The sequence below is a fragment of the Sus scrofa genome, chromosome 14, assembly GCF_054392235.1.
Source record: "Sus scrofa isolate SSC_HxYL_T2T_F1_AM1 chromosome 14, Sscrofa_HxYL_maternal_Yorkshire_Landrace_v2.0, whole genome shotgun sequence".
Classification (NCBI taxonomy): Eukaryota; Metazoa; Chordata; class Mammalia; order Artiodactyla; family Suidae; genus Sus; species Sus scrofa.
Genome location: NC_139396.1, coordinates 44,471,236 through 44,491,348, shown reverse-complemented (window position 1 = coordinate 44,491,348; position 20,113 = coordinate 44,471,236). Strand labels below are relative to the sequence as shown.

Here is a 20,113-nt window from a genome sequence, read left to right as displayed (position 1 = left end):
GTCAGTCCTTTGAGTTACTGGTGTTCCTGAGTTTTACCAACCTGTGTACTACCGGTGCTGTTATATAAGTAAACACGTTCATTTTTAAGGGAAATACTGTATTCCTGGCACAAATGGAAAAGCACTAATACTCGACATAGAAAGTCTCCAGAAAAACAAAAGTAATAAAAACGAGATGGTATTTTAGAATTCCAGCTAGCTGTCGGGCCTGCCGCAGTAAGTACCTGCCCTTGGGCCTGCCCCTTGTGGGTGACAGGGGTTGAGGGTGCTGGGGGCTGAGAATGAGCTGCACTAGCTGAGGCCCCATCCTGGAGGCACCCGAGTGCCTCAGTGCAGCCCAGTGAAATGTTTCAGCCACATTTCAAGGGCTCGAGACCACATGTGGCTGTGACTGCCGCCTGGGACCACCTGGCTCTGCACCGTGTCCATCGCTGCCAAAAACTCTGAGGACAGTGCTAAATTAGTCGCCGAGCCCAGCAGGGGCGAGCTGTCAGGGCTGGTCTGTGCCGCCCCCTCCCCTTTGCTCTCCCTTCTCACCTTCCTGCCCCCCTCCCATACCCTCAGATGCCCCATCACCCTTTTTCAGCTGCTCACAGCCCTTCGTACCAGTCATTTGCCTGCTTCTGTTACTCCCCTCCCTTCTCTCTTCTAGACTAGCTGCAGAGTCCTTTTCTTTTTCAGCATCTTGAAAGAGATCTGATAGTCATGAATCACTCAGTATAAATTTTCTTGTAACTTATCCCCTAAAATATTTTTTGAACTATCTTGGTGTTTTGACTTCTTTTAAAGACATGGGATTTACTTATTAATTACACTGTCATTTGGACATTTGGAATACAAAATTTAGATCTAATGCTTATAACAAATTTTAAAATTTTAAGAGGGACCACAGTTTTAGGACTTTAAAATTTTTTGATGGTACTGCGGCTTTAAATTGACTTGTTTGTGAGTGATAAGCACCTAGAAATTTTGCTGTGGATTTGCTAATCTGTCAGAATCACTGTTGCTAGTTTTCATCAGTGATATGCTAATTTTTATTAAAGGAACATTTTTCAAATGTTGGAAAGGCCCGGAGGATGGTTTGCATACTTCATTTAAGCAACTGTTTACTTTGCTATTTAATGGATAGTAGAATAGTAACTTAAAACCAAGATATATACAAAATGAAATACAGTTAATGCTGATGAAAAGATTACTTTATCTGGGTTTTAGGAACACCTGATCAAAATGCAGAAGCAGAAACTGCAGCTGCCCCAGCAGGCGCCCCCACCACAGGCCCCACCGGGGCCCCCGCAGCCAACGGCACAAGTGCAGGTGCAGCCCCCGCAGCCCACGCAGCAGCAGAGCCCCCAGCTCACCACGGTCACGGCCCCGAGGCCCGGCGCCCTGCTCACGGGCACCACCGTGGCCAACCTCCAGGTGGCCCGGCTCGTAAGTTCCGGTTGATACGCTTGTTTTTCCAGAGCAGCGTCTTCTTACGTTTGAACTGAACTGTTGTTGCTTGCTCAGGCCCACGTAGGTATAATGGTGGAGTTTCAGGTAGAGACATGCCCTTTCCCCCAAGAACTGGAGTTCTCCCTGAGAGGATGAGACACAGCCCTGGGACCCATGCACAGTCACGCTTTCCAGAACTTCAGTGCACAGAGCTCACGGTGGCCTGAGGGGTTGAGGGGGCGGGGAAGGAGCGAGACCGTGAGTGAGGAGAGCAGAGTTTATGTGGGGATGAGGGTGGCGGGGCGACATGGCATGTGGCAGGTGTCCCCGTGTGGCTGGGGCCGAGGTGCGGGCGTGAGGCCTGTTGGGTAGGAGCCAAGGGTGGGGTGGGGGGAGGCCTCTAAGGAGGGATCAACTCCAGGCGGAGAGTAGTGTCTGGGAAGAGTGGTTACATGCGCCACGTGTCCATGGGTGCCGGCCAGAAGCTGTCACATTAGCAAGCCCGTGCCAGCACAGGCAGCTCCCTTTCTGGCACAGGTGACAGCTAGCGTTAGGAGCCCTGCTCTGGGCCAGGTGCTGCCTTAGGCTCTGCCTGTCACCGGGTTGGTGCTAAGGCAGGAGTGGGTATTGTAATGTTGACTCCATTGTGCAGGTGCAGAAACTGAGGCACACGGCCTTCAGTAACTTACACAGCTCGTCACCTCCAGCACAACTGTGTTCTGGGGGCTCGGGAGCCCAGGCTCTGCCTCCCATGTGTTTTACTCCCCTTTCCGTCTATCAGACAGGGGCCAGACGTGGATAAAACTGTGAAAGCCAGCTCGGTGTTGCCTGTGTCCACCACACATGCCAGTTCACGTGAGCAGAGTGTTAACCACACGTGACAGCCAGGTCCTGGCTCAGGAAGTTGGTTCCTCGGGTGGGACTTGCAGGCAGGAACCAGCTCCCCTTGGTGGAGGGCCTTCTATCAACTGAGCGATAAAGCACCTAAAGCAATAATAGAGCAAGTGCAGAATGATACACGTATAAGCTTGTGTCAGGAATGGCAGTGGAATCCTAAATCTCCATTACGAGGAAGTTTACTAAATGATTGTGCAGCATCCCCACAGTGGAATAGTGAGAGACTTTGGAAAATGATTGCTACAAAAAGATGAGAACCAGATTATAAAATATCTAGTCATCCCTTTCGCATACTTTCACGGCAGGCCACACAGATAGGAACAAGGTGTGGCGGGCTGAATGTCACTTCCAGGATCATGTGTGTGCACTTTTAGGGTTATGGCTGATTTTTACCTCTTTGCATTTTCTTAGGTAGAGTTTTTATGTGTATAAAAATGGGTCTTTTTTCATTTTCTTTTTGAAAAACATAAGAGGGCTTGGTAGCATGATCATTAAGTAGCAAGAGGTAGAGACACTAGGTGGACTTAGTGGGGCTTGTGCCAGGATCTTCAGTTGTTGCTGGAAGAGGGGGAGCCATGGCCACACAGGGTCCACGTCCGAGCGTCAGTGTGGCCAAGGTGTGTAGGTCTTGCCGAGCCGGTTCCCTGCGTCTGTCGGTACCGGTCAGGAAGCATAGGCTGCTCACGATGAGCTGACCGCCACCTTGCACCCTTGTGAAGATCTCACCGCTTGACCTCTAGTGGGGAAATATTTGCAGACACGTGAAATCCTGAATGTCTCTGGACTCTCCCATTTTTTCCACTGTCTAGACCCGGGTTCCCACTTCACAGCTGCAGGCGCAAGGGCAGATGCAGGCCCAGGCGCCCCAGCCAGCCCAGGTGGCATTGGCGAAGCCGCCAGTGGTGTCCGTGCCCGCAGCCGTGGTCTCCTCGCCAGGCGTCACGACCCTGCCCATGAACGTCGCGGGGATCAGTGTAGCCATCGGGCAGCCACAGAAAACTGCAGGTGCCTGTCTTACTCAGCCCCTCACCCTCTGCTGCTGCCCTGCTTACTGCCTTGGGTGGTTCTGACCAGCCTTTCCTAGTAGACGTGGCCACCAGCCATCTCGAGTGTGTCCCGGGATATTTTAGCGGAAGGGTCCCTCGGTTGAACATTAACATTCTCAACTTCCCAGACCCTTGTCTGAGTGTCATTGTGAACCCAGAAGCATTTTAAGTAGCTAGTGGGTATGAGGAACGGCTTTATTTGTCTCAGCATGGTTTCCATGTGGAGTTTTGGCTATAGAAATCAGTGAAGCTGAACTCCCTGAGAGCCCCGAGACCTCCTCCGTCCTTACCGCTCATGACTAAATGACCTGATCGGTGTTTGCAGGACAGACCGTCGTGGCCCAGCCCGTGCACGTCCAGCAGCTGCTGAAGCTCAAGCAGCAGGCCGTCCAGCAGCAGAAAGCTATCCAGCCCCAAGCTGCCCCGGGCCCAGCTGCTGTCCAGCAGAAGGTACTGGCCTCCTGGTCATCCCCTCTTGACGTGAGTCAGGCCCTGCTGCCCGGCATGGGATGCACAGCAGTGGGAGGGTCCTGAGGAGGCCCTGCTTTGCTGCCTGGCCTCCACGCACAGAAGACCCCGTGGTCACAGGCTTGGGCTGGCGATGCAGGCAGTGGAATTGCAGGACTGGGAAGGGGCCAGAAGGATGCAGGGAAGCAGGCATAGCTTTCCGTACAAGCAGTAGGCGTGTCCGGGGCAGGCGTGTGTGTGTGTGTGTGTGTGTGTGTGTGTGTGTGTGTGTGCATGCACTCAGGATGGAGGGAGGGAGGGGAGAGCGAGGGAGAAGGGTGCTGTGAGAGGAGTGTTGTCAGTAGCCTCCTGACTCAGAAGTTTGGGTGGCAGTTCTGAGCTGATTCAGGACCTAAAGCCCAGCCCTTCTCAGAGGCCGGGGTCGGGACTGCGCTATCAGCCCTGCATTGGCCAACAGGAGCACGGTGTGAGGTGCTCTGTTTCCCAGGGCTCTGCCTCATTTGCTTCCTGCTGGCATAAAGCCTGATGTGCACATGGCGTTGGTTCTTGAACATCTGCTGTTTTCTGAAGTGGAGCAGGCCCACGCCTCCCTGTGTGCCGAGGGCTCTGCAGTATCTGGGCAGAGAAGTGCAGTGGCTTCTTGGGGTGGGGGTGCATGGGCAAGGGGGTGTTGTCACAGGACAGAGCCGGGACTGAACGATCACGGAGGCTCAGCCATCATCTGAAAGAGGGAAATAAATAGACAGGCTTTAGCCAAAGTGCTGGTCTGTATGTTCCTGTAATTTGAAAGAAAACTTCTGAGATGTTAAAAAATTTGTGTATGTAGCCATGGCTTTGTAAACCAAATATGTGGACCACACGTAATGCAGGGCCTTCTGAACAGTATTCAAAGTCTCCTGGCAGGGAAAACTGAAAACTAAGTGTGAAAATATTGTTCATATAGGTTTGTTATTTTCTGTGCTAAATATTTTGGGGTATATCCCAAATCCTTAAAGTTAGATTCGAGAAATTGTGTGTGTTTTCTATATTGTCAAGTTCACTCACTTCCATGCCGAGCAAACTTGGCACCGGGTGCTACAGAGGGTATAAAGGTGAGGCCCAGCTTGGGAGAGCAGGCTGTGACACATGGCAGCCATCTCCACAACCCACCCCCTGGGGGGTGTAGCGAGGGGCAGCAGTGAGAACTGGCTGGAGCAAGGGTGTCCTGTGGCAGGTCTGGGGCCATGCAGCCCATAGAGGAGGCCCCTCAGCTCTGACCGCAGTGCTCTCTCTCCTCAGATCACTGCACAGCAGATCGCCGCTCAGGGCCAAGCACAGAAGGTCACCTATGCCACCCAGCCAGCCCTTAAAACCCAGTTTCTCACTACGCCCATCTCCCAGGCCCAGAAGCTGGCCGGGACACAGCAGGTGCAGACCCAGATCCAGGTGAGCAGGAGGGAGTGCGGGTTGGTTGATTTACAGTGTTCTGTCAGTTTCTGCTGTACAACAAAGCTCATCCACTGAATTTTTATTTTGGCGATGATCAATGTGTTATTCTTAGACGTTCTGCTTTTGTCTGAGATCTTGGTCCCACACGTGTTTTGCGGCTGCACAGAGCAGCACACTGCTTTGTGTATGTCTGGTAATTCCTCTATTTGACGTCAGGGTGCGTGTGACTTGTTTCTGCTGACCTTGCTTCAGGAAGCATGGGGGCTTGCTTTATAGGAACTCTCTTCTTGTGAGTCCATTTCCTTAAAGCTCAGTGGAAAGCCTTTGCAGTCTGGGTTGAAGGTGGGTTCTTGCTTCTGCTGAGTTTCCGGGGGTCCACTAGGACCCCATCAGCTTGTGCTAGAGGCTTTGGTTTCTCTCAGGTAACCTGTGTCTTCCCCCTCCCCTGTCCAGCACTGAGACCTAAGGCAGGTGACTTCCTCACAGACCCTTTGAGGGACAGAATCATAGCTGGGGGGATGGGAACAGCGTGCAGCCTCCCATTAACTCCTCTAGAGAGTGGGTTTAGACTCTGTCTCTTGTCTGCCACAGTCCAGAGCCGAGGAGGTGAAACCCAGCACGAGGCTTCTTGTCCAGCACGTGGTCTTGGGCACAAGCTGCTCTAGCACCTTCCCACGGCTTGAGGTCCCCGACTTGGCTTAGGTCTTGCAACCAGGAGCTCTGTACCTTCTGCAAATTGATAGGTGCATTTAAGGCACCACCTGAGTTTTGTCCAGGCATCTCTGCCTTTCCAGTGCCAAGCCGGCCGAGGTTGTGGCCTGGGTGCTACAGTAGCTGACCGGCCCTGTTTCCCAGCGGAGGGAACTCAGTTCGGTCAAGGGGTTCTTTTACCTTAGTGAATTCTTTCTACGGTTTTTTAAATTACACTAAACTAAATTACACTGAATGCCTTCTTTTGGGGGGGGGGGTAGTTTTTTGTCTTTTTGCTATTTCTTGGGCTGCTCCCGCAGCATATGGAGGTTCCCAGGCTAGGGGTCGAATCGGAGCTGTACCCACCAGCCTATGCCAGAGCCACAGCAACGCGGGATCCGAGCCATGTACCCACTGAGCAAGGGCAGGGATCGAACCCGCAACCTCATGGTTCCTAGTCGGATTCGTTAACCACTGCGCCACGACGGGAACTCCACTGAATGCCTTCTGATTAATTTTCACTTCCATAATTAGAACGCATTTACATTTTCTCCAGAATTATCTGGGGCAAAACTTTTCATCCCTGTTCCACCAGTTAGAGACCCGAGGGGGGTTTTCATGGCCCCCACAGCTGCCACCTGGGAGCCCCTTCTGCTTCTGTGAGCCAGTGTTGTCCCCCACCCCCCAGCCCTGAGTAGACGCAAGTGGCCTGAATAGTCTTACTACATCAAGACAGCAAAATAAAAAGTGACCATAGAGTGGAAAGTTTTGTTTTATAAACAGGAAGATCTCAATCATGATGAGGAAAACTGTAGAAAAATGATAAAATAACCACTTTAAAATTCTGGCACATCTCTGGACTAGGGCTGAATTTTGGTGTTGGTCTGAGTCACTTCCCAGGCGGGACACTCCCTGGGACGTCTCCTAGTCTTAAAGATGGAATGCTAAAATATTTCGTCTGTTTTCAATGTAATTCTCTCATGTAAACTTGGAGCAGTTTTTAGTAAAAGAAAAATATGACTATCTGAAATACGAGACTAAAAATAAACTTCAAATGACACATGAGTTCAGACGAGGAAGGCAGTCATTACTCAGTGTGAAGGTGGAGCCGTGGTCTCTCCAGCTTCCAGGTGAGCAGACTTTTAGAATTAACTGCTCTTTTGTGTCATCTTACTGCTGGGGTTTTTTTGCATTAACTGAGAAGGAGGGAGTTGCCATTGTGGCACAGTGGAAACAAGCCTGACTAGTATCCGTGAGGATGTGGGTTCAATCCCTGGCCTCGCCCAGTAGGTGGGGGATCTGGCGTTGCTGTGAGCTGTGGTGTAGGTCACAGGTGCCACTTAGATTACAACTTGCTGTGGCTGTGGTGTAGGCTGGCAGCTGCAGCTCCAATTCGACCTCTAACCTAGGAACTTCCATATGCTGCAGGTGTGGCCCTAAAAAGCAAAAAAAAAAAAAAAAAAAAAAAACTGAGGAGAGAAAGGGAGAGAAATCTCTTTGTGTACACACACTCTTGACATCTCCGTTTCGCCTTTTCTGTTTTGTCAAAGGTTGCGAAACTCCCTCAGGTTGTCCAGCAGCAGACGCCTGTGGCCAGCATCCAGCAGGTTGCTTCTGCATCACAACAGGTAGGAGGGACCTGGAGACACGGGCAGAGTTCTCGGTTTTCATCCCGAGGAAATAAAATTTTAATTATTAGAGAACCACTTTTGCGTTTCATAATATGGAAAAAAATTAACTTTGGGGAAAACACATGCTATCCTTAGAGTAGCAGGAAAAAACAAACAAATGTGCTCAGACTCAGTGTCATATGTCCTGAGGGGGCTCATTTCTAGGCTCCCTCCTTCACCAGTAGCCACAGGGGTGACCTGCCAGCTGAAGCCGCCATGCCTTAGCCTTAGGGAAACGAAGAAAGAAAATGGTACCTCCTCATAGCAACCTTGGGTCCTAGAGATATAGGATTCCTGGGGACTCCCCTTTCCTAACAGAGTCTGACTTTTAGGTTGTTAATGGTTTATTAACTGCTACAAACTGTGGCTGTGCAAAAGCGGTGCTTTGAAATAATTTTATTTTGTTCAAAATCACACTGGCCTGTGGATTTCAAGGAACAAATAGTATCAGGAGTTCCCATGTAGCTCAGCCAGTTGCCACTGCTGTGGCACAGGTTTGATCCCTGGCCTGGGAACTTCCACATGCTGTGGGTGCGGCCTAAAAAAGGCGGAAACCAAATTGCATCAGAAGCGGAGCACCAGCATCCAGCCTGGACCTGTGCATTTTCCCAGGGGCAGCCACTTTTAGCCTAAAGCCCCAGTGGCTCAGTTTCCTACTTTTGTTTGGTTAGAAAGCAGAGGTCATGTTTTGATACGTCAGGTGGTTTTTACATTTCACACAAGCATTTGTGCTTGTTAAACCACCCTCCCCACCCCCAAGAATGTTGGATGTGTCATGTCCCTTCATCCGTATCTTCTAGGCGGTGTGTTTCTGTTTCGTTTCAGGCTTCCCCACAGACTGTGACCCTCACCCAGGCGACAGCAGCAGGGCAGCAGGTCCAGATGATCCCTGCGGTGACGGCGACTGCGCAAGTGGTCCAGCAGAAGCTCATGCAGCAGCAAGTTGTGACCACAGCGGCGGCCCAGCTGCAGACCCCCGGCGTTCCCAACCCAGCACAGGCGCCAGCCAGCGCAGACAGCCCCAACCAGCAGCCCAAGCTCCAGATGAGAGTCCCTGCCGTCAGGTTAAAGACACCCACCAAGCCTCCGTGCCCCTAGCCCCAGGGGCCAGCCGAGCACTCCGCCATCCTGCTGAGACGGGGTGGATTTTATTTATTGAACCTTGGGGCGCTGTCACGTGGGACGTGCAGCACCCGGAGCAGCTGTCTCAGCGAGCGCCCCTTCTCTGTGTTACATGACCAATTGAAAAAGTGACATTGGCTGTTTTTCCTAGATTGTTTTACCTTTTAGTTTCTCCTCCGGAGCAGTAGTGCTGGATGTGAAAGCCACATAGAGTTTCTCTGTCCGTGTACAGTGTTTTGCACATCACAAGTAGCCGTTTGGAATGTGCAGTGAGTCATAAAATAGACTTAATGAAGCTACAACCTGGTCTTTGACAGCATCTGCCTCTGCTTGGTTCTTTCTACCTAACTGAGAATGCACCATGGTCCTTCGAGAGGAGAGCGAGACTAACTAAGGTAGATCATCTCAGATCAGAGAAAATGGGTGTGGTTTCTTCCCTCCCTCATAAAATGTGACTTGTGTGGGCTTTGAAAGGAAGTATTTGGTACTGGCACGCGTCAAAGCACGTTCAGGACGTGTTCCTAGCCTCTGTGGGAGGGAAGTGATCTGTGATTGAATTCTCATTCCAAAGAGCAGTTAGTGTGGCTTCTCCCAGAGTGACCTGTTCCCATGTGGATGGAACCTTTGGGGCTGGCCCCCTGACCCCCGCATCCATGGCATTTTCCCAAGTTTGGGAGAAACTTGGATTTGGACTTAGTGTACTGAAGCAGCTCCAGCGAACCTTGTGAGGCTCCCATCTGGGGGCGGTTCGGGACCCAGCGTGCGGCGTGAGTGTTGTGACGTTGCAGCTGGCACTGCTGAGAGCTCGGCTGGGCGAGACACTCACCCCTTGGCTCTCAGGCCCAGCCGAGGAGTGACCTGCAGAGAGGAGAAGCCTCCCTGCACAGGCATGTCTCTGTGAACCCACAAGTATTACACAGAAATGGGTATGGGCAACTCCTTACATTAGACTTGTCACGTCAGATTTCTGTGCCAGGACCTTGTCTGCGAGCAGGTGGCCCACTCTGTTCTGCATAAAGCAGAGAGCCGTCTGAGTGGTCTGGGGTGGGCAGGCACGATGGCTGCTCAGGTGGAGGTTTTCACCCAGGCCAAAGGTGCGTGTCCACTTGGGCTCTGTGTCTCTTGTACAGTTTTGGTCCCAGAAAGCAGGTTGTGTTAGGTCTGTGTACTAAGGGTCAGTGCCAGCATACTGGGAGATTTTTAATTTCAGTTTAAAATGTTCGTCAATCTGTTTCCTCCCCCGTTATATCACTTTATATGACACAAAGGAAAGTGTTCTATCCCGAGGCTTTTGGTTTCCCATCTGTATATGTGCCCAATAGATGGGTGATCCGTACCTTAGTGAAGCCAACTGGGCGGCTCGTTTTTGAGTTCTTGATGAGAAGTTTGGAAAAAACTAAAACTCCAGCATTAAAAGTGGAAGAGATTTAACATTTTGTTAAAGGAACATATCAAAACGATACTGTGCTTCCTAACTTGTTCATTCCAGTTTGGCACATGTGGTGATGAGCAGGAAGGCTTTCTGTGCTTTGCATCTGGAGAGGAAAGAGCATTCCTACTCTTTTTTTTTATTATTATTATTATTTTAAATCCTCCAATGTACAGAACTAAAAAAAAAAAAAGCTTCCTTTTCAGCTTATTAGTTCCCAGGCCAAGGATCAAATCCATGCCACAGCAGCCACCCAAGCCACTACGTTGACCATGCCGGATCCTTAACCTGCTGTCCCAGAAGGGAAGTCCAACGGTTTCTTTTTAGATGATAGTGAAATGGTAAGTGTTTAGAATATCCTGGACAGAAGCCCTCTGTTAATCTAGAACACGAGAAGAGAATTCAGAAACATCTCTCAGAAGCTTTCTGAGAGAACAGAACTGGGGTTCTCAATATCTGCAGTGGGGACCTCCTGCCCTAATTTATGCTGTGAGTGAAAGAAGGGTGTTTTCTTCAGCGATTTCCTATCACAAAATATGGAAGAGAAAATAGCTTTATCACTCAGTTGAGTAACATCTAGATGTCACCACTGACTGACTGCCCTGTCTTCACTAGTGTCATTTAAATCACCTCCTCTTCCAGTGTATTGTTTTCTTGGCCTTCTCTTTTAAAGGAGCATATTTAAGAATTAAGTGTGAGTTTAGGAAGCTCTCTAGGCTTTCTCAGATTGTCGGCGGTAGTTGAATCCCATGTTACCTTGTAGAACAGGGTCCCTCTCAGTGCTGTGGTCTTGTAGTATCGTATTGCAGGCAATCTTCAGAACGGGACAGCAGCCCAAACACTGTCAAACTGGAATTGGCCACGGTGGAAAGCAGTTACCCAGTTTGTCTTTAATTCAGAGACACTTGCTCTAGTGAGGCCGGGCGGTTTTGTCGGATCCCGTGGGGCAAAGCATGCCCCTTCTGTGCCCCTTCCGTCACCGGCCTCCGGGGGCAGAGGTTTCCCTTTGTGTCTTCATGACTTTTTGTTGCCTGTTGTAACCAGATAGCTGTTGGATCTTAAAATACAGAGGAAAGAGACTGAAATTGTAAATACTTTGTAAACAGAATCATTTGTACTTAAACAGTAGGGTTTTAAAGAGCACGGCTATCCCACCAAACAAAAGGTATAATAAATTGACCTTTTTATATGCCTTTTTGTTTTGTCTTTCAAGTTAGATACTAGTTGTATTTATTTCATTTGTGTGAAGAAAAAACAAAAACACTGAGAAACCAAGTAGTATTGGAAGCCAAGGTTTTCCTCTCCTAGACCCTCCCCCACAGGTAGAAGGAACTAGAAAGAATGGAGGTTTTTGGTGAAATCACCATTTATCTCTGCAGAGAGCAGTCCACCTGGCCACTGTGTTCCAGGGGCACACGAGGAGGGAAGACCTGGTTCCAATTTTCTTTTTTAGGGCCGCATCTGCGGCATATGGAGGTTCGCAGGCTAGGGGTTGAATCAGAGCTGTAGCTGCTGCCTATGGCCTGCACCACAGCTCACGGCAACGCCAGATCCTTAACCCACTGAGCGAGGCCTGGGATCAAACCAGAGTCCTCATGGATACTAGTCGGGTTTGCTAACCGCTGAGCCACGACGGGAACTCCAAATACCTACTTTTGATAAAAAGTGAACACCTGCTACAAAGTTCAGAGCCCCAAGGAATCCATGGTCTGTTTTGGTGTCTTCTAGCGCAGAAATGGAGGCACGCGGATCACACAGGCCTTTGGGCTCCCATTTCATGTCCCTCCACTCAGAGCCACATGCTTAGGCTCTTGTCTGTGTCACCTGCATTCGGAGACCTGGCTGGGGGACATTTTAGGGAACATCACTCAGGACCCTTTACCTGCCCGGCCATGTGACCAGGTCCAGTGACTTCATCCCTCAGTGCTGTTTCCTCTTTGTACCCTCTCTCCCAGGGAGGCTTTGGCATTCAGAACGCACTCGGCCTCTGGCAACTGCACTCCGTCATTGATTCTTTTATCATAATTGTTCTGTGAGGAAGATGGTATGTTTTCAGAGCCATCATTCCATTACTGACCCTACGGGCACATCAATCTCAATTGTAGCTGTGGCAGCAGACCCTGAGGGGGCTTATCTGGCCACAAGGATGTATTTCTGTGTGCATTCTAGTCCGGGCAGGTGTCACTTAGGTGAAGTAATTCTGTTGTCTGGCCACAATAGTGAGCACTTCCGAACTCAAGGGTCCACTGGCCACCACCTCCAGTGCATAGGGGTACCTCAATTAAGATGAGGAGTGCCTGTTGGGGCTCAGCAGGTTAAGAACCCGACTAGTATCCATGAGGATGTGGGTTCAATTCCTGGCCTCGCTCGGTGGGTTAAGGATCAGGCCTTGCCACAAGCTGCAGCACAGGTCACAGATGCAGCTTGGATCTGGCATGGCTGTGGGGTCGGCCTACAGCTGCAGCTGATTGAACCCCTAGCCTGAGGACTTCTCTGTGCTGCCGGTAATGAACCTGACTACTAACCGTGAGGATGTGGTTTTGATCCCAGGCCTCGCTCAGTAGGTTAGGGATCCAGTGTTGCCATGAGCTGTGGTGTAGGTCGAAGACGCAGCTTGGATCCTGTGTTGCTGTGGCTGTGGCATAGGCTGGCAGCTCCAACTCCGATTCAACCCCTAGGCTGGGGAACTGCCGTATGCCCCATGTGCAGCCCTAGAAATCAAAAAAAGAGAATAAAATAAAGGACATTCAGATGAACATAAAAGACACCCTGGAGGCTCACCCACAGGCCACCTGACCGCGACCAACTTTAGAGGTCTCAGGTCTCTCTAGCTGCCAGCGCCCTCTCCACCTTCCAGACTGGGAGCTGTGATTCAGAAGTCCTGGGGAGAAAACGGGAACTCCTCTGCCATAGGTTCTGGACAACAGTTCTTCCCTGCTCTGCCCTCAGCCAGCATCATCCACATTCTCCAAAGGTCCTGTTTTTCTGCACAAATGACTGTAGTGGAAGAGAGTGGTGCTGTTGACAAAGTTGAGCTGTGTGATTGGGAAGGGAGAGGTCTCTAAGGTGTATGAGTGAGCAGGAGGGTGCAGAATCCTTCCTGAGGTATGCCACCAGAGCAGAAATGCTTGCAGACCTGAATGGGCACAGAATATCCCAGAAACATGTCAACAGTGGCTGTCTCTGGGAGAGTGTTGTTTACTCTGCTGTTTGGCACACCCTTTTAATTGTTTGAACAGTTTGCTGTGTGCCTGAATTACTTATTTTTTTTAAGTAAGTCTCTAAAAATAGCCTGTTCTTCATAGGCTCCTCCCACCTGGCGGCCTTTATTGTTCATGGGAGCAGCTGCCGGCTGCCTTGCCTCATCTGTAGCCACCTGGACTCACTAGCTCCCAGCTACCCTTCTGCTCCCAGGATGGCCCTTAGCATTTTCCTGACTTTCAGTGCTCTGTTCTCTTCTGTTGTAAAGTATTTCTTTTCAGACCACCCCACATAGTAGGGTGTGCTCGTTCATTCACTCATATTCTTCATAATGTTCTTGTTCTCCAGTATTACCTTGTACAAGCAGTATTTATCTTTTTTTCGCAGATGCACTGTGGTTCTGTTTTATCTCTGTTCAGTGAGTATTTATTGAAGCATACTACATGCCAGATTTATCACTAGTGGCGGGAATTTTGTTAAAAAGCAACACCTGGCTCTTCAAGACAGACAAAGCTAATGAGAGATGGATAAATAATTGATTTATTCAGCTGATGTCTATTGAATGCATCCTATGTGGCAGTTCATTATCTAGGCCTTGGAGCTATGAACAAAATAGAAAAGGTAACGTTCTAGTAGCCCAGACTGATGATAAAATAATTCAGAACAGTGTTAAGTACCATGAAGAAATAGGAGCAAAGTCAGCGCAAGCAATCTGGATTTCATCCTAAGCGGATGGGAAAGGTTGAGGCTTGGAGGACAACCCAATTTACTTTTTTTTTTTTTTTTTTTTTTTTTTTGTCTTTTTGCTATTTCTTTGGGCCGCTCCCATGGCATATGGAGGTTCCCAGGCTAGAGGTCTAATTGGAGCTGTAGCCACTGGCCTACGCCAGAGCCACAGCAACACGGGATCCAAGCCTCGTCTGCAACCTACACCACAGCTCACGGCAACGCGTCGGATCGTTAACCCACTGAGCAAGGGCAGGGACCGAACCCGCAACCTCATGGTTCCTAGTCGGATTTGTTAACCACTGTGCCACGACGGGAACTCCCTTTTTTTCTTTTTATGGCCACACCTGCAGCATATGGAAGTTTCCTGGCCAGGTATCGAATCCAAGCTGCAGCAATGCCAGATTATTTACCCACTGAGCAAAGACAGGGATTGAACCTGCATCCTCCCAGACACTATTTACTATGTTGGGTTCTTAACCTGCTGAGCCACCAACAACTTGATTTACAATTTTGAAAGCTCATCCGGCCTGTAATGGAGATGTAATTAATAGTGAACCAGGGGCAGACATTGTGGATCTTCAAATATCAGCCTATTAGGCTTTATCTGACTCACCCAAGTTAAAGTAGGCACTCAGCTGCCACTTCCTTTTCTCAGCTCCTTTTCTTCTTTGTATTTTCCCTATTTTCTAGCTCCCTATTTTCTTCTTCGTATTTATTTATTTAGGCTGCACAAGTTCCTCAGGCCAGGGATGGAATGGCAGCCACAACTGCACAATGCTGGACCCTTAACCCACTGAGCCACAGCGGGAACTCTTATGGCTTCTAATCAGGCAATTTATTTACTAAGTATGCTCCCTCCCCCTAGGTACTAGGTTCTATCAGGGCAGGGAACAAGTGATTAACTGTGTGCTGGATGGGTGCGTGGGTGAGTGGACATACGAAGAACCGACCAACGTAGGCACCGAAGGGTGAAGGAAGACTGGCTGCAAAACATTGTGAATGCGCGGGAGGAGGCCGGAGGAGGGCGCAGGCCCTGACCGAGGACCCGCGCGCTCTGATCCTACGCCTTCTTTTGGTTCCTCCACCCACGCGCCATCTACCTGCCCAGATGGACTCGCGTCGCGCCTGCGCACTGAGGCCAAGCCGGCTGGTCGGCTTTGTCAGGTCGGGTGAGCAGGGGCGCCTTCTCAGCAGCCGGAGCTCTCGTCTCGCTCTGCTCCGGAGCTCCGCGCGGCTTCGCCCGGCAGCCGCAGTGATTGCAGCGTAACCGCGCCGGGATGGGGACGGCCGTGTGAGGCGGTCCCGCTCCCTCTCAACCCGCCCCCTCCCCCACAGGGACCTCACCTACCCCGGTGACCTTTGCCCTGGTGACCTTTCCACCCGAGTACCCTCGCCCCAGTGACTCCCGCGCCCAGATCCGATGACCCTCGCATGTGACGCCAGACCCGCCAGCGCTGGGAGACCGCTGTCCGAGGTGCTGACGCCGTCCACGCCGCCGGTCGGGTGGGGCAGCTGGTAGGGGTGTCCTCGCTTCCACACCCCAGAGAGGCAGAGTGAAGGCCGAGGCTGCAGCGTCTCTCCTCGGCCGACCCGGACGGGAGCATCTGTCGGGAGAGACACCGCCTCACCCTCTACCCCTCGGAGACCTTTCCCAGGTATTTGCGCTGGAGACTGCAAAGCGTGCGCTTTACCAGACATTTAATGATCCTGCCCAAAAGTGGAGTGAAGATTCCGTCCTCAGAGAAAATTGGTTTAGCTACACTTAGCTTGTAGAAACACTGCTGCTTTTGAGTCTTAGCTTATGAGCAAAGCTGCAGGTCGGGTGACTGGTTTCCAGTATGTCAAATTGGATTAGCAATTTCCCTGATTTATGGGGCCAGGGTCTGAGAATGACAGTGCACGTGCTGTCTCAGCATCTGCAAAACTTGAGAATGTAAAAGATCTCTGTTCATATAATTTGTTTCCAGTTTCTGGTGTTGGATCTTACTAGGCGCTTTGTTTATTGAGGTGGATGCTCAACACTTACAAAATGACACAAAGGTATCGCATTTCTGTAACCCCTTGACAAGCTAATAGGTTGTTAGTTTATTTTTTATTTTTTGTCTTTTTTGTTGTTGTTGTTGTTGCTATTTCTTGGGCCGCTCCCGCGGCATATGGAGGTTCCCAGGCTAGGGGCTGAATTGGAGCCGTAGCCACCGGCCTACGCCAGAGGCACAGCAACGCAGGATCCGAGCCGTGTCTGCGACCTACACCACAGCTCACGGCAACGCCGGATCGTTAACCCACTGAGCAAGGGCAGGGACCGAACCCGCAACCTCATGGTTCCTAGCCGGATTCGTTAACCACTGCGCCACGACGGGAATTCCTGTTAGTTTATTTTTAAAAGTCTCTGCTTAATGTTCACATCAAAGTAATAGACAAATAGAAATTTCTCCTTTAAAGATCTGTAGCAGGGAGTTGCCATTGCGGCTCAGCAGGTAAAGACCCCAACTAGTATCCATGAGGACATGGGTTCAATCCCTGGCCCCACTCAGTGGGTTAAGGACTGGGCATTGCTGTGTCTGTGGTGTAGGCCTGCAGATGCAACTTATTTGACCCCTAGCCTGGGAACCTCCATATGCCACAGGTACAACTCTAAAAAGAAAAAAAAAAAAAAGATATGTAGCAGACAGGAAGAAAAATAGGTTTACTGAGAATATGATACAGAGTACTTCTGTGCTTCTGGGCCTGTTGATACAAAACGAAAGTGCTGATTCACAGTAATAAAATTAAATGATCATCATAACAGTTTTCATCTTAGATGATAAAATGGTAAGGTTTTAATATTTTTAAGTTGAGGGTAATGGAATGAGGGGTCCTGAGAGAGGTGTTGGGAGGATCACCCCATTGCTGGGTGATATTTACATATTTTGGAAGCATTAAAAGAATATGATTTTCAGGAATGACCCTGGGGAATATGAGGCACTACACATTTTGACTAGGAGAACAAGATATTCTAAATGATTCTTGGTACCCTAAAAGTTTTGGTGACATCCACCATGTGGTAGAAAGTGGTGAACGTGCTTGACGCAGAGTTAAGGTGCTAAAGTATTCTAAGCAGAAGGAAAACTCGTGTTTGTTTCATTTCAACTGCCCCAGAGATTATATATTTGTTCTGGCTTATTTTTTGATTTCTTTGAATCTCAAGACACTTTGGAAAACTTTGATTTGCCAAAGTAATGTTTTTTGTACCTTAGAGTAAGGCTTTTTTTTTTTTTTTTTTTGGCTTTTAGGGTCACACCTGTAGCATATGGAGGTTCCCACGCTAGGGGTCTAATCGGAGCTACAGTTGATGACCTATGCCACAGTCACAGCAACGTGGGATCCAGGCTGCGTCTGCGACCTACACCACAGCTCAAGGCAATGCCGTATCCTCAACCCACTGTTTGAGACCAGGGATTGAACCTGCATCCTCATGGATGCTAGTCAGATTCATTTCCTCTGCGCCACGACGGGAACTCCAAGTAAGGCATATTTTTAATTTTTATTTTTTGCCTCTTTATGGATCTCTATATTGCTTATATATGGAAGTTCCCAGGCTAGGGGTTGAATTGGAGCTGCAGCTGCAAGCCTATGCCACAGCCACAGTGATGTAAGATCTGAGCCACATCTGCGACCTACACTACAGCTCAGAGCAACGCTGGATCCTTAACCCACTGAGCAAGGCCAAGGATTGCACCCGCATCCTCATAGATACTAGTCATGTTTGTAACCTGCTGAGCCACCACGGGAACCTCCAGAGAGGCAGTTTTCCCATCCATGAGAGTCTGGCATTATGAGCACACCTCTCTCATTATCATCAGAAGCACGTGCTCCACCCGCCTGAGCTGTAGCTCTGTGATACCACCATTACCTGTACCTCCTTTTGGTTTTTTTTTTTTGACCATGCCCACGTCTCGGGGAAGTTCCCCGGCCAGGGACTGAACCCGAGCCACAGCAGTGATAACAGCAGATCGTTAACTGATAGGCCACCAGGGAACTCCCACTGTCACCTGTACCTCTAATAAAGCATGAACTTTGAAGACAGAGCCTGGCTCACCATCTTATGCCATGATTGAAATTTGATGTCACAGGTTCTTCTAGGAGACCTGGCCTGGAGGTGGGCCACCCTGGGATGAGCTTTGGGAACCCAAGGGGCTGGGGTGGGGAGGGAAGGTGGCTTTGGTAACCCCAATCCAGCAGCAGATGGCGACAGCACGGGCACTTGTGCCGAGGCTCCTGGCCAGTGCGGGTCCAAGAGTGAAGGTGATGGACCTGAAGATCCAGCTAGCGTTAAGAGGCCACTTGAGACTCTGCCATACGTAACTTGCTTTGGGCAGATGGTGCCTTTGGACCTGTTCTGCTTACTCAACCATGTATACCAGTAATGACGTTTGTGCAGGCCTAGAGATTATCCCTCGTTTATTGACAGCTTAATGCACCGGCTCACCCTCAAGGGACCTTTAAACTTTCAATTCGAGCCGTCTATTAGCTTTCAGGCTTTGCAGGCCATGCGGTCACAGACAGTGGATAAATGAACAGGCGGGGTCCCAGTAAAACTATCCAAAAATGCAGCAGGCTGGACTTTTAACTCCTGGCCTATAGTATGCCTGTCCCTGCAATGGAGAAAAAGGAGACGTTAACTGTGGGCAAGAGGAGCAGGAAAAGCTTCTTGGAGGGAGAGCTGTTTGGGTTGAATGTTGTGAGGGGAGGCAGAGGGGTCATCTGGGATTAGGCACAGCGAGGAAGAGCCAGGCGATGTTTCAACAGCTTCAGCTGTCTGGTGTGTAGTGCCTCAAGTGGGACAGGAGGAGGGTCTGGTGACTTTTTGATACTTGGCCGGAAAAGATGTGTTAGTCTTAGCTTTGAGGTTTATTTCTTCTTCTTTTTAAATTAAAAAAAAATTTTTAGGAGTTCCCGTCGTGGCGCAGTGGTTAACGAATCCGGCTAGGAACCATGAGGTTGCGGGTTCGGTCCCTGCCCTTGCTCAGTGGGTTAAGGATCCGGCGTTGCCATGAGCTGTGGTGTAGGTTGCAGACGCGGCTCAGATCCCGCGTTGCTGTGGCTCTGGCGTAGGCCGGTGGCTACAGCTCCGATTGGACCCCTAGCCTGGGAACCTCCATATGCCGCGGGAGCGGCCCAAGAAATAGCAAAAAAAAAACCAAAAAAAAAAAAATTTTTTACTTATTTATTTATCTTGCTTTTCAGGGCCACATGGGTGGCAATTGGAAGTTCCAGGCTAGGGGTCAAATTGAAGCTGCAGCTGCTGGTCTGTGCCACAGACACAGCAATGCTGGACCCCTAACCCACCGAGGAGGGCCAGAGATCAAACCTGCATCCTCACGGATTCTTAACCCACTGAGCCACATGTGAACTCCCACTTTTTCTTTTTTGAACACACATTTATAAGCATATAAGTAATAGTGCAAAGCACAGTAGAAAAGATTAGCATGTGTGGCCATGCCGATCTCTGTAGAATTGCCAGTTGTGCTGGCATTCACGGCATTGAACAGAATAGCCTTCAAGGGCAGTATTCAATTCTGTTAACTTTTAGAAAAAGTCCTCCTTTGGGAATCCATCACAAGTATAAATAAATGAACACTAAGTTTAAAGGATTTTTATTTTAAGTAAAAGGTAAAACTGGTTCATTAATTATATAACTTTATTCTGTTCATGATGATTTTGGCTTTGGCTGATCAGAGATTTTTAACTCTCAGACATTCAGCCAAAATGTGAGTTTGGTGTACCTCTGAATGTGAATTTGTACTGTGCTAAGGATTTTTTCAACATCCATTTTTACCCTTTATTTTTCACATTTAATGGCTAAATTAGAAACATATTCTTAAATAAAACTACTGCCTTAAAGTTATTTGGTCACTTCCATCTATTCAAAAGTAGGCTTTGTTGAAGTTCTGATGCAGGTATAAAAAAATTATTTCGCTGGTTTTGTATTCAGTAAAAATATTGGGTGGTTCCAAATC

At 49.4% G+C, this 20,113-nt stretch overlaps 1 protein-coding gene across 50 annotated transcripts in view; it reads left to right on the top strand.

The window, feature by feature from the left end:
* EP400 (E1A binding protein p400) overlaps nucleotides 1–9,071 on the top strand; it is a 106,740-nt gene extending 97,669 nt beyond the window's left edge. For 44 of the 50 annotated variants that reach the window (XM_084993449.1, XM_084993440.1, XM_005670520.4 and 41 more), the window contains 6 exons: nucleotides 1,213–1,431; nucleotides 3,141–3,336; nucleotides 3,703–3,827; nucleotides 5,124–5,270; nucleotides 7,514–7,591; nucleotides 8,459–9,071. In XM_084993449.1, coding sequence (XP_084849575.1) covers nucleotides 1,213–1,431; nucleotides 3,141–3,336; nucleotides 3,703–3,827; nucleotides 5,124–5,270; nucleotides 7,514–7,591; nucleotides 8,459–8,731 — 1,038 coding nt within the window. In that variant the 3' untranslated portion in view covers nucleotides 8,732–9,071. The remainder of the gene's footprint in view (nucleotides 1–1,212; nucleotides 1,432–3,140; nucleotides 3,337–3,702; nucleotides 3,828–5,123; nucleotides 5,271–7,513; nucleotides 7,592–8,458) is intronic. The other 6 variants (XM_084993443.1, XM_084993445.1, XM_084993450.1 and 3 more) reach the window with 1 other exon arrangement.
* Nucleotides 9,072–20,113: the final 11,042 nt, after the last annotated feature.